Source organism: Tachypleus tridentatus, chromosome 2 (genome assembly GCF_004210375.1).
Source record: "Tachypleus tridentatus isolate NWPU-2018 chromosome 2, ASM421037v1, whole genome shotgun sequence".
In the NCBI taxonomy this organism is placed as follows: Eukaryota; Metazoa; Arthropoda; class Merostomata; order Xiphosura; family Limulidae; genus Tachypleus; species Tachypleus tridentatus.
The window spans coordinates 80,293,654-80,308,911 of NC_134826.1; the positions used below are offsets into that span (position 1 = coordinate 80,293,654).

General features: G+C 30.8%; 1 protein-coding gene across 12 annotated transcripts in view; it reads right to left on the reverse strand.

Moving 5' to 3' along the window:
- LOC143244325 (protein kibra-like) overlaps window positions 1–15,258 on the reverse strand; it is a 111,741-nt gene that overhangs the window by 56,854 nt on the left and 39,629 nt on the right. For 9 of the 12 annotated variants that reach the window (XR_013025028.1, XR_013025027.1, XM_076488782.1 and 6 more), the window contains 7 exons: window positions 11,895–12,024; window positions 10,704–10,823; window positions 6,749–6,897; window positions 6,044–6,208; window positions 3,665–3,754; window positions 2,486–3,166; window positions 1,904–1,969 (listed from right to left, as the gene is read on the reverse strand). Coding sequence is in view for 10 of the 12 variants with exons in the window: in XM_076488782.1 (XP_076344897.1) it covers window positions 1,904–1,969; window positions 2,486–3,166; window positions 3,665–3,754; window positions 6,044–6,208; window positions 6,749–6,897; window positions 10,704–10,823; window positions 11,895–12,024 (1,401 nt within the window). In the remaining 2 variants the exon portion in view is untranslated. The remainder of the gene's footprint in view (window positions 1–1,903; window positions 1,970–2,485; window positions 3,167–3,664; window positions 3,755–6,043; window positions 6,209–6,748; window positions 6,898–10,703; window positions 10,824–11,894; window positions 12,025–15,258) is intronic. The other 3 variants (XM_076488785.1, XM_076488783.1, XM_076488784.1) reach the window with 1 other exon arrangement.

Sequence of the window (15,258 nt, forward strand, 5' to 3'; positions counted from 1 at the left end):
TGTGAGTCATAAAAAGAAATTTGAAATTATCATGTGTTACTGAAGAAAACTCAAATTATTTTTGTCATTCACAGTCCCTAGGTGTCATTCAATTTAATAATTAGGAAAAAAAAAGAACATTCTGACAGAATGTCAAATTTACAACTTTCCAACTTTCACAAATTACAATGACTTTTATTCTTAATTATCAATCAAGACTTTTAATACTTTTAATTTATTTATACATTTCACCTACTCACGTACATTGCACGATCTATTTTTATGTTAATGAAATCTGAAATCACAGTTAAATAAAATTTAAAGTACGATCATAAATAAAAATTAGATCATTCACCTATAAAATCACAATATTAAATTTTTCCATTTTGCAGAGATGCTTGTCAATGATACATTCTTAGTCTCAATAGGAAAATAAGCTATGAGATCGCATTACAAACTGCCCATTTTATAATACTAAAATCATTACACAAGACCATTGACTGGAAAAAGTCAGCATTTTGGTTTGCAGTAGTACATTTTCATTTATATATCATGATCATTTTTCTGTTACTGCATACACCTGTAATAAAAATATTGTATTTTTATATAATATATTACCTTATCAGGGCTGTGCAATGCTAAATAATAAATCACCTGTATTCCTTTCACATAATCTTGCTATAATGGATGTAGCATCTCTGTTGGTATCTATGTATTTAACCAAAACTTCTGAAAAAATGTCTATAAATATCAACATACTGTTGACATTGATACAGAGATAAAAGTTTGATAGTGTAACACTCTGGCTCCCACACGACCCACAGGTAGGTCGTGATAGTCTTCTAGTAAGGTCCACACGACCCACCAGTGCTCTATTTTCTTTTTAAAAGGGCCAATTATTGACTGGGACACAATGACTACATATAAAGATGAGAGTGAGACATCAAGACAACACTTCTTTTCTAAGACCACCTATTTTTTTCTTTAGTGGGACCCTGGAAAGTATCAGCAAAATAGGCTTGGGAGCCAATGTGTTAAAAACTTTTCTGTATTCTTATAGTGTGTCTTAAAGATAAGAAGTGGATTCAAAAAAAGCCATTCAAGATAAGAAGGCCTAAACTGTGCTGAAATACAACAAAATCTCAATGCTAGAGCACCAGCTATTGAAGGGTACTACAAATACAAAATTGTAAAAAAGTTTCATACTTTGGGTATTCAAGATTCATACAACTTCAAAAACAACCATGGCAATTGCAACAATCATTTGTTTATCACAAAACACAATTTTAAATAAAAGTACTATCCTCACAACAAGAACACAACTTCCTCTAGGACTGTACATAAGGGTTTGATTATATCTTAATTGATGTAATTTGTAAATATAGTATTAAAAATGGAGTTTTTAAAAACTTATTTTTCAATAAAAGGTAATACTTTCAATGTACAAAAACATTACAGTTTATATCAGTAAAATGTAAATAATTTTAAGCTCTGTACATTGAATCATTTTGATACTATGAATTGCATATGACCAAAGAGAACAATCAGAAAAATTTTCCCATGCAGCACTTCACAGAAAAAAAGAGGCTTTTTAATAAATGTTTACTTGTTTTCCAATTTTTTTTTTAGAATTAGGTAGGAATACTATGATTAGGAACAGTTACCAAGGGTATAGTTTCTCCTATTACAGATAGTTGTGAAATATATTTATGTATATTTTATGTGGTGAATGAAAGCTTTATCTTAAACAATTTCTTCCTAAGTATTTTCCTGTATCATACATAATATATTATAGATGGCAATCATTTTAAAATCTTAAATAACAAAGGAAAAAACGAATGATTTAATAAACCAAGGCAACATCTATTAGCCATAATATACTTTTCTCTGATAAACACTGAGTAGTTACAAAATATAAACAAACCTTAGTTTCAACCGAACTTGGGCTGTTTCTATATTATCCTCTTTTATGTGTCTGTCTACTTGAAGCCTAGAAGAAAAATTGGGAGATTTAGAAGTTATATCAATCAAATGTTATTTTTCCCAAAAATATACTGAACCAAGTCAAATACAAGTTTTTTAATAATAACTTGAAACTGATAAGTACATTTTAAAAAATGCAATAATATGTCAACCACACTATATCACTATATTCATTACTAAAGTAGTATCTTCCCAAATATCAGGGAACATCAGGCCAACAGAGAAATAGCATGCATATTAGTGGTCAGTAAGTCATTTGTATGATCAACAGTAATAGTAAATAAAGTTAACCCTTTTGGATTTTAAATAACAATGTAAAAATATCAATCCAAGAATACACATTCTAGTAATTCAAGAAATGTTATTTACAAAATAATTTTAATATTCAAATTCTTTATTAATGTGATACAAATTAATATCTCTAAAAATTGGTGCCACACAATTATTTTACCTAACACACAAACACATCTCTATCAAGTGAAATACAGCTTCTAAACTAAAACTTAAATTTTCTGATAATTACCTCTTTACTGATGCTTCAAATACACCACTATCCCCTGCTACAGATTCTTCACTTACAGCAGCCGAAACACTAGCACGACTACTTGGTTCACTGCACTGTATGTTGAAACTTCCCTTTTCTGGTTCATAAACAGGATAACTAATAGTGTTCTTGCTTGCTCCTTCTACATTCTGTTGAGGCACAGAGTAATATGACCAGTTATGATTTTTTCTCATAGAGTCTTCAGGTATTTGATGGGATCTTAACTGAGAGGTACTAGGTTTAAGAGATTCTATTGATGAAGGTTCTAATTTCAACTCAGACAACTGGCTTTCAAGAATCTTTAATCTCTGCTGTCTTTCAGCAAGAGCAGATGCATGGTCACAGCTAGGATGAAGTTCATAAGGAGACATAGGGGGTGATATGGAAGACAGAGAAGAACGTGTAGAAAGAGATGGCCCACTGTTACCTTGACCAAGTGCTGGAGAAGAGGAAAAGGCTTCAAAGGCTCCTGTAGATGTAGCAATGCTCTGGCTACTACCTTGCATCAATTGCCCAACATGGCATTGTACAGATGGATCAACAGAGCATTTTGGAAGTCCATAGATATCAGTGAAACTGAGACTGCTTGCAGACAATGAACTGGTACTGAGTGAACCAAGGGAACTACTAGATGACATGGACAAAGTACTGGCAGACAAGCTGCAGAACAGAAAGAGTAACGCAAAGAGAAATGAAAATGCTTGTTTATATTCAACATACAGACTACTTTCTTTCAGTATTCAATGTTAGAAAGCAATTTTTTTCATTTATTTAAGCCATAAATTATTTATAAAACCTTCCTAAACTGGTAAAATGCACCCATTTAAATGGTTATTCAACAGCTATGTTCTTTAACTTTGAAATTCCATTATAATAGTAATACCAGAGTTCTAGATTATTTGAAACTATTTTCAAATCAATAAAAGGTAGAGTTGCATAAATTATTAAAACACTTTTGTAAGTAAACAGATTATATACATTTACCTACTATTTATCTAACCAAACCTAGACTTTTAGCTAAACAAAAATATTATCTAAATTTAGAGACCAAATAATATGAAGAACAACCAGGACCAAACCAAATGAACATAATTCATAAAGAATAAATTCTTAAAGTTACATTTTACACTCAATAAATATTTCACAAAATTTACTTACTTTTTAAGCTTAGTTTCTAAAAATGTTATTTGTTGTATAGCATTACTCAATTCCTGAATGAAAAAATTCTTCTTCTCATGAAGTTTCAACCTACCAACAGAAATATAATGTCATGTATGCAAGCAAATATTACCAAAATTACTCAAATACACCTTATAATTTCATAACTACACATAAAAATATTAATCTACATTTAATTATACAACTACACAAAGTAAAAACAGACTCTCTCTCTTTTTTTTTTTGGGGGGGGGGTTTAGAATTCTCCTACAAATATAAACCAAAAGCTATTTACCACACAACCATCACTAATTTTGAAGAGATGGAAAAAAGGCAGCATTACCCACTCTCAATGATTGGGCTATCAAAATAGTGGGATTGGATTCTTAAAACACATCTACAGTCCCAACACGTAAATGACAATTTTTTAGCAACATAACTTGAATAAACCAAGAATCTTTCAATTGCCAGTCAAGGAACATTGCATTAGATTTTGTATTCCTAGGACTCCTATAGCTGCTAATACACAGAAGTGTGTAAACATCAGTATACATATTTTATACCGATTTTCAGATGGAACATACTATACTTACAACAGCAACACATCGCATTATACATAGCTTCTTGTCTAGCTCATACAAATATATAACAAACATATCTTTCACAATTTCTGTCCTAGAACTGGTTTTGTTTTAAACTAATACAAAATTTAATTATTATAAACTTGTCAATAAACTTTGCATCCAAATGTAGTTAATGTATCAAATTTAATATCATACAAGTTTCTGTTTCTTAATTTCAAGAGGATGTATTAAAACAAATTCATAATCTATACTTTTCTGTATCATGTGACACTTGTCTGCTCTGAATTTTACATTTTAGGTAACCTTTTCACCCTACTTGAGCTTACAAGTTTATAATGAAGACCACAAACTCATAGTATGATTATTGCAAAGATATAAATCATAAAAGTCCAAACCATACATCACACACTCTTATCACATACTGCCTGTCAAAAAATGTCAATAATTCTCTCTAATGCTATTACATTATCTCTAACCAACAGAGAAAGAAGATTTAAATAAACGGCTACCTCGCTCTCATACCAACTTCTGAATTGCTTGGCATATACTTTGAAAACTACTATCACCAATTTCAGCTTGACCAGTAAAAGAAATTACTTTATTGCACTTATAGCTTTGTTAGAAATCAATTAAATTATAGTACTTGTAGGACACTGTATACCTTATGGATGTGATTATGTTGTGTTCTAAATTGAATATCTGAAATAAATAAAAACTCAGAAAAAAATAAAAAACTCAAGCAAAAAATAAACTTTCATTCAAGAAATTTAATACTTATGTATGGGTCATGTACTTTTTTTTTTACAAGACCCATATGCAAGTAGTAATGTTTTGTTTTTAAGTACATTTTACTTCTTGTTATAAAAGTAACTAAAATATAAAAAAATTAAAAACTTACTAGAATAGACAGAAAAACAAAAATGTCAAAAAATAACGAAATAAAATTTCTCATTAACATGTGCATAGAAACTATACATGCATTATGTATTTCAATAATTTGTTTTATCATAACTTGAGCAGCTTGACCTGTTGTCTAGCACTTAGATGCAGTTTAAATGGAAATAAAATTACATAAAAAAAGATGTAAACCGTTGCAAGGCCAAGACTAATTAGGATAAATTGTAATTTTCTGTTACTACCTTCAATCCTTTAGGAAAATGAAAAGAGTAATTTAGATTTAGTTCATATTTCCTGTTGTGACTACAGGGTCAGTAAAATAGGCTGAGCATCTATGGTGTTAAAATGAAGAAAATAACAGATAAAATGAAGTTTTACTGAAAACATTTGAGATATTCCAGAGGTTATGGAAAGTTGAAAACTGTGAAATGAAAAAAAAGTATTTTTTAATTTTAAATAGAAAAACAACCTTGCAGTCTAATTATAGTCTGAGTAGAACTTTGATTCCATACGTTCACAAACGATTTTTAGTTAAAATATTTAATTAAAAAACTTGATTTTTTTTTCTCAAAATATATTTTATGTTTTCAGAAAGATTGTCAAGTCTGATAAAGGTTTATCAAATATTATAGAATGTACTGTTGTAGTTTTATGGTAGTTAAAATGCAGGTGAAAATGACCATGTCTGCATGTTTTATCTTAAATGATAAACGTATTTACCTAAACTGTGAGACCACACAAGAATACATCTCGCAAGATAAAAGCCTACTTAAAATTAATTTTACTAAAATTATAATTGCATAAAATTTTTCACAAATACTAAGAAAGTGATTTTAAGTTGGTTTTGATGCAAAATTCTAAAATTTTCTTTTCTTTTAACACAACCACAAATTCTTACCGATCTGCAATCGTTTTATGTGCAATCTCCTTAGCATTGCATATATCTTCTTGTAATTTACATATATGCTCCTGTATGGAGGCAACTGCAAACTCATTCCAACCAATGATGTTAGTACTACGCAATTCCTGGAGTAACTGTTCCTTCTCTTGGATAAGTAAAAGCCTAGGATTGGCAAGCAAAGACAAGAATAACCATGCAGTAGCACATCTCATGGCACAAATACTATTCATGCTTACCTGTCTGATTAGGTAATACAAGCACATATTATATATGACACTCAGTCACATGGCATGCTATGTCATACATATGTATCAGAGAAATCAAATACAAATAAAATTATATTATTTGTGATCCACAACAGAAATAGACATTTAATGAAGAGCACACGAGTTACAAAATATAAAATTTGAAACAAGTCTTTTTTTTTAACAGCACTGGTTAAAACTGCAGAGGCTATTTTCATTATATCAGTTGAAAGTAAATAATGAAATGACAAAATTAAATGTTTATATACTGTTCAAAATAACAGGCTTGACAAAAAGCAGTAAAAGGAAGTAGCAGCATTCTTGGTGAGAAGAAATACAGTAATGAAAAACAAAACACAACCTTTGACATAAACGTAGCTAAATTAGCTGATCTGCTCAAATGTTCTCACTGTAAAGAGGTACTTGACTCACTGTAGACAAGTGTATGGTTTTTTACCTATCTTTATCAGATTCAAGCTGTCCTGGTGTCATTTTATCTTCTAGGTCTGCAATATCTTGCTGAATTCTCTGGATATGTTTTCGTTTTTCATCATACTGGAACCTCAATCGAGCCATCTCTGCAAGTCTCGCACCAAGATGAGCCACCTACAAAAGACAGGAATAAAAAACTAGTAGCACACAGTTACCTAGTCTAATTTAAGGTATAACTGATATAACATTATATCAAGTTCTTCAGAATTTCATCTGTGTTAGATATTGTATAACAATTGTGTTATGTTTCTTAGAAATCACATACATATTCATATCAACTTGAAAATAAGCTGAATTCTCTTCAAAAGGTAATGCAAGCATTTAAAAGTTAAAAAAAAGACAAAAACATTTAAACTTTATTCAGAAATTTAAAGTGGATAATATTTTTATTTGAGTCTGAAGTTTTAAAAAATAGACCACTTGGGTTTAAATGTAAAACAAATAATAAAGCTAGCTAGTCGCCTAACAGTAGCATATGTGGTGTATAACTGTGGAAGATAGCCGTCAGTTGAAGGTTCATCATTTTAAGAATACCCAACACATACAGAAACAAGTTAATAGTGAAAAATGTTACCTTATTGATTTCTTTTTAAAATATATTTAATTTACTGCTTCAGAATATTTTGCTGTAAAATTCAGTAAGGACTAGTTCCCCACCAAAAATGTTTGTAATTAAGCACAAAGCTACATAATGGGCTATCTGAGCTCTTCCCAACATGGGTATCAAAACCTGATTTCTAGCAATATAAATCCACACATAAAAGCATGCCATTGAGAGGTAACAAAAACATATTCAGATTAGGAACTTTAAGACATCCATTTCTCTTTTTTCCAGTTTATAATTTGAGTATTAAAAAAATGACACTGATGTTAGGCATCTTCAACAATATTCCACAAACAGTTCTTTATCATTTTTATTTTCCATCAAGTAACTTTATTACCCAAGTACCATAGGTTAGTATAAGTCCAACTCTTAATAACAAATCATAATAAAACCATCTCACAATACATTTCAATATAGAAGTACATCAAAATACAAGTTGTTATAATATAAAATTACAAACTTTTGAGCAATGAACCACTTATTACTATCTTTCTTTTTATGAATGCTCTGCATTTCACATTATCCAAGTAACAGTAAAAATATTTTTTTTGAATACTGAACAATATTAATCACTGATAGCATGCAAAATATTAAGCAAATTCCAAAGAATATTACTTTCATGAACCTTGGCAACAAAAGTTAAGTGATAATGGATCTCATAAGATTTTCTAAACTATGTATAAGCATTTTGTGCAAAGATATCATGCAGTGGTACCAACTTGCTTTACATTTCATGTGCCAGACTAGATAACAATATGTTTTATAAGAATATTCTTGGTGAATATACAAGTGCTTTGTCTGAATACAATAAACTTATAAATAATGTTCAGTAAATATGAATATGATTTATTGGAACACCCTCTCTTTGCCTACCAAATTTGTTAAACCTAAATAAGCTTACTTGATGTATTGTCATAGAAGAAAATTTAAATATCCTTCAAACATACATAATGTAGTCAAGAATATACTTTTCAGAAATGAAAAGAACACCGAAAAAAAACTATAACAAATTTAGGGATTTATGATATTTGCACTAGATTCTTTTGCTCAACCTCACAGCAGCTCTGGTTGGTCAATTAACCAATATACTGTGTAGGTAGATAGGTAGTCTTTTGTTTTTTTTCAAATTGCATGACAAAAACGAATTTGTAAATACCACTATTTCCATGATCACCTAAAACATAATGGGTTAAATTATTAATGCAATGACCTTTGACATTTATTATATGAATAAAATTACAGAAACTTTTGCACTTTCACAAAACATACTTCCTGGTCAATAAAATTGAACTGATTTGCTGATAACTTTATAGTTTGTTCTTACATTTTATCTAACTTGCTAAATAAATCTACAAGAACTTTCTTCTAAACTATGTTGTCCAGCTTCATTGCACTGAGCAATCAGTGTTAAGCTGTCAATTGTTAATCAGGTGATGCCCTCTCTCATCATTGCAATCATGACTACATTAATTTCAAGAAAAAAAATATTCTAGCCATAATACAATGATGAAAATTTTAAAGTTCACAAATTGTTAGGTAGATTAGTATATTGGCAGAAATTGGTGAAAATAAAAATCTCCCAGGTCATAAAGCTAAAAAAATCTCTCAGACAGCCCAATTTCAGATCATTAGTTACAGCAAACAGAAATATTTTTAACTCTAGCCTAACTACTCAATCAGATGTTGCATTAGAAGCTATTTACAAACTTAACCTTTATTAGTAATTATTTAGATTACTGTAAGGAACAAGGGCCTGTAGTCATAAGACCATTAAGAGTAGAAACATGAATATCTATATTCTCAGCATACATGTTTTCAGCAAATATAAGCCTATATATATAGATACGAGGTCTGTTCAACAAATACGTGGACTGACGTCATAAAACAAAATGTACTTTATTTAGAAGTTACAGATCTGGAACCCCTTCAAAGTACTCTCCTCCCCAACGCACACATTTATCCCAACGGTGTTTCCACTTGTTGAAACAGTCCTGGTACGCTTCTTTTGTAATGTCCTCCAGCTCCTTCGTCGCATTTGCCTTAATCTCGGGAATCGTCTCAAATCTTCTTCCTTTCAAGGATCTTTTGAGCTTGGGGAACAAGAAAAAGTCGCAAGGAGCAAGGTCAGATGAGTAGGGGGGTGGGGGGTGGGGAAGAACAGTAATCGAGTGTTTGGCCAAAAACTCACGAGTTCTGAGGGCTGAATTTCGCAGCAACGCGGTGCATCTTCAATTTTTCGGTCAAAATCTGGTAAAAGATCCAACTGATATCCCACACTCTTCAGCAAGCTCCCTGACAGTCAGACGTCGATTTACGGTGTTGATTTTGTCGACGTGTGGGTCGTCAGTTGACGTGGAAGGACGTCCAGGACGCTCATCATCTTCAATGGACTGTCGACCATCCTTAAAATGTTCATGCCACTTGAAACATGCCGTACGCTTCATAGCAACATCACCGTAAGCCGTGTTAAGCATAGCAAAAGTTTCAGTTGCAGATTTTCCAAGTTTAACACAAAATTTCACAGCAAGTCGTTGCTCCTTCAGGTCATTCATTCTGAAATCCGCCAAACGAAAAAAAGTGCACTTCACTTAAAACCGCGTAGCTAATACACAAATGAAGATATCTGCAATCGGGAAATGGCGTCGTAATCAGCTGATCTGTGCAAACCTAGCGACACCAAGCGGATTCCCCTGGAACCAACTGGAGCCGCACAATTCAAACAGTCCACGTATTTTTTGAACAGACCTTGTATATATATAACAGATAAGTGAAAGACAGCAGGACTCAGTGAAAACACAGATTGAAAACATTACACTTTAATTTTTCCAACAGAATTTAAACCAAAAAATATCATTTTAACTAAAAATATTTAAATAGTTAGATTATTTAATTTTACTTAAATTTTGAATTTTATCTGCAAGTACACCTTTGCTACCAAGAAAGTGCTATGTATATAAATTAAAGATAAAAAGGAATTTAAATGAACTTGTATAACTCTAATAACTGATATAAACTGAATGATGTAAATAACAAATGAGTGAAAAGTTTGTTTCTATCATATACATTTGCATTCAATTCTTTTATTGTACACAAATATACTGGAAAATATTGCTAAACGTTTAGACAATACTTTCAAGATGGAAAAAGAAAGACCACTATAATATTAATAAACCACAAGGCTTGATCAAGTACAGATATCTCTTATACAAATTTCACAGTTTTTCTAGGTTTAGTTTCACCTTAAATACAAGTTTCAATGCAGAACTTACTCCATGTTACACAACTGACTGTTTAAAATAAAAGAAACATTTAATACCTCTCCTGACAGATCAGTCTGAGATGCAGTATTCAGTTTTTCTGATGGGATGCTTAAGGACATGATGTCTGAGGATGAAGGTTGCAGCCTTGTCAGTTCATCTTTTAATTTTGAAAGACACTGGGGTAATGATAACCAAGTAAAAGGTTAAGGAACCACAACAAGTCCACTACTTTTATTTTACAAAAAGTAATTAAAGCTCACACTAAAAATTTAAAAAACAAGCAACAGCATTAAGATATTTGACAAAAACCTAACATTATATCAAAATGCCTTATAATGGGCTATCCCTCACTTAAACATTGTTGCAATAATAACACTAGTTTCAGTGTATTATTTTCTTTAGGATATTTAATTACACACCCATTCCACTGTTGAAGATGCTATAATATTATCATGACTATAATTAGCAAGTCACACAAACATCAGATTTTGGTTAAAGAATTTAGGGCTATGATCCACCTGATGAGAATAAGTTAGTGTAAAACTCACATTCCAGAGAAACATTCACCACAATATCCAACTAAAACAAACTGTTTTAAAATTGTTTTTTGTTTATAACATTAATTGCAGAATCATTTTCATGATGTGGTTATCTTTAAATTATATTATTTGTGTCTTCACAGCATCATACCGTTACATATAAAGCAGGTGACACACTAAAATAAACTACAAAACTTTAACTGAAGGAAATGACATTGGTTGAAAAAATTCTGGAACACTTCAAACATGTTATTAAGATTATCAATGACAGAAAAAATAGTTCAATTTATAACTATGTAAACTAATGTTATAAAAACTAAGTCATTTTAATCTCCTAGTAAACCCTTCATGAAGCAACAGAATGTGGTGAATGGGAACTGTCTAGTCTGGAAAGTTTATACTTGAAAAATGAGTCTGAATTTTAATTGATCAAACAGACATATCAGTAGTTACACATTATTAATTTCATTCTTCCATAAACACACATAAAAACAACTAAAGATAACACATGCACTAACACAGCTATTGCAATTACTGATACAAATCTTACTGAACATATGAAGCAAAAGCATACAGTTTACAAGTTTTATTTACTCTCTTTGATTTACTGTCAAATACAGTCGGTATACTACTGAAATATAAATAAAACTATGTTTGAAGATACAGATATAAGAATGGGTTTTTCCTTTCAAACAGCTTTATATTTACCTGCATTAATTCTGCTTTTTCTTTTTTTCCACTAGATAATGACATCTGTATATTTTTCAACTCTTCCATTATGGCTTGAGCCTGTTCGAGACTGTAGCCAGTAGGATGATCAGTAAACTGCTGGTCAACTCTGAAAATATCAAATATTGCTAAAATAATCATATACACCCATCTGTGTCAATGTGTATGTTTAAGTGCACACAAACATTAATAGCTGTACACTGAATAAGGTAATTCAAGAATAACAAGTTTATTGGTATATATTTTCTAAATACCCAAATAATAATGTTTTACTATTAATAATGATAAAATTTACTGTATTATTAAGGTAAAATTATAACACGCTAAAATGTGAACATGAGACTCCTCTCTGACTTACCAGTCTTCTGGTTTGAGAAACGTCATGGCTCACAGTTATCAAAAATGGCATTTTTTTAAAATGTTCAAGAACACCTTAGCAAAGATCACGTCCATCACATAGTGCCATCTACACATTACCAAAGCATTTCCCAAATAATCTAGCATCTGATGGTAAAACAAATGTAAAATTTGTTTCTAAAGATGCTTTCTGATGTTTTCAATAGGATGAAGATGTTGCTAGCCTCTCCCTTCTCAGTATAGTTTTCACTTCAAGTTAGGCCACATCAATGTCACTCTTGAGAGATCTGACAATGATTTCAAGAAGTTTGTTCCTATGATAGTAAACACTAGGAGTCTTTCATAATAATGGAAAAAAATTGGTGCATTTATCATGGCAGATGCTTTCTCGTGCCATCACAGGCAGATTAGCCTTAAACCCATTATGTTTAGCTATTCTGCTACTAACACATTTGTCAGTACTGCCTCTATATATTAGATGTACTTCTGCAGGATACCCAAGTGTTCTATTCCAAGAATAAATAAAACCAAGATTAGGAATAACAACTATTTTTATTTCATGCTTTTGAAGTCCATATGTCACAATGTGTTATAGTCTACAGAGTTCATTATTCTTCTCGCAATTTATGGCACACACATTTTACTGACGCCACAAATTTCAACTTTAATTATCCTTTACATGATGTCATTTTAGAGTCTACTGACTGACTAACAAACAAAATACTACTGGAAACCATGACAGAAACTGGACCTGACTGCAAAGCAAGATGGATACATGTTTCTTCCAAGATGACCCTTACATCACTCTACTTAAGTACATTGATGATTTGGCATGTTACAGTTAAAATAATAAACTCTCAGACTAATTATTTGAACCTGTTTTATTGCTGTCTGTGTTGTGATTTCAAATCTAGTGGTTTAATTAAATTATTTACTAATTGTCACAGTGCAGATAAAGTGATTTCTTGAAGCTACATTCCATGATGTCAATCACTAGTTATGCTGTGGTATCAATTTTGCTATTTATTATGAAGTTGTGAAATGTTACAGTTGCTCATCATCTAGAGTCAGTAAAAACAATCTTTGAGTATCTTTTCTCTCAACATACCAACAGTTTTGTGTTACAAGTAATATTTTTAAAATTAAAACATTAAATAAAATTATATTGACGATTTAACTCTACATTATATTTGTTAAAAGCTTTCAATCATATTCATTCACTTTTATCCAAACATGAAAATTGTACATATACAAACATTAAACATTTCAAGAAATGAAACTTTAGTGCAAATTATTCCACAAATCACTGAAAAAAGTTGACATTCAACTTCTTGTCTTCAAATCTTTTTTTCCTCTTATGTATAGTTTCTTTTATATCTCTTCATGTGTAGTTACTTGTCTTTATTAATAACCTCTATGTCATTCTACTCAATCTCTTCTTTGCAGCCCAACTGATGATATTTCATATCATTAAAGGTTTCATTGAGCCAACCGTTAAAGAGAACATGAAAAGCTATACTAGTTTCTCAAGTGTATTGCCTTCCAGTATTTGCATTTCTTAATATAAGTAACATTTCTTTGTTCATGTTTTAGTACTGAATCTGAAATTTTCCTTATACCTCAATTTTCTCATACATGATGCAAAAGCTTGTCTTTTTCTATGGTGCTCAAGGCCCAAGATCTGGAGAAAGGTACAATGACAGCAGGTGTACCATTATAGCCAGCTTGACTTGCATATAGATCATTCAGGCATTCCTATTCAATTTGTGTTTGTTTGTTGACACATTATCTTTAATAACCATCTTGGTGAAAACATTCAAAGTATGAAACAATTCAACAAACAAGAATGTAGGACCACAAACCAGAAAAGATGATGAGACGTGATGTTACTTCTTCTGTTATATTGCAGAAAAGTTCAAATACTGATGAGTGTGTGTTGGTTTTCCAAATAGTTTTGTGACTATATTTTGGTTGTCTCTTACTGCTAGAATGTATCAAGAAAAAGATGATTTTCATGTTTCATTTCAGTCTGAACTAAATAGACAGTTCTGGTTAATCAAATTCTCACAAACATTCTTGTACCTTAACCACAAGTTAAATGTTAGGAGCCACACCAACAGTTTCTTCTTTTAGATTGTGCATATAGCAGGAGAAAAAGGAACACTCATTGATGTAATGTTTAACAAAGTTTATAAATCAATGTATTCTTTCTCTCCCAAAATTAATAAAATAAAGATTACAATACAAATGGTAGCTAACAATTTCAAATAAAAAAACAACAAAAAATCAATAATTTTTATGAAAAATGCATTTGAAGAAAGCAGTGATAAGAAAAATAATGAGCCTTTGTTTAATTAAACCCAAGTGCTCATAGAATTTACTACAAAAGGATGATGTGTCATCATCCTATTGGTGGAAGGTTATATACCAATGAAGCTTATACTCTGGTGCAGTACATATTAACTATTTTGTGATGGGTTAAGGGTCAAATGCCATGTCATTGCAATTGTTGACTTGCATTCAAAACTTTGTTGAAATACTATTTGATGAATTTATGTCAATAAGTTTGGTGTCAAATTGTAGAATATAATTCAAACTTTAATATCAGTTAATTTCTTAATTTAAATGTAAATATTAAAAGAAAGCACCAAAATATCAAGTTTTGAAAATCACATGGTATGATGAATGCTGCTCTGGTTAAAATGAGGTTTGTGATGTCAAGTCTATACTTTTGTATGAATTAGGAATTCAAATTAACAATTTTGACATACTACAGTATATAATAGGAAGCTTGTATTTTTTTATTTTGCTTAGATATATCTTATGTACTGAATCAAACACAGAGACCCTGTTCACCTCTTTCCATTTATTTGAGAAATTGTCCTTTATATACACTTCAGTATATAGCATGTGAATAACAAACAGAAAGCTTAGAATCTCCTCCTCATGGATTTCTCAGCAATTTTAATCTTTAAAAGACCACCAC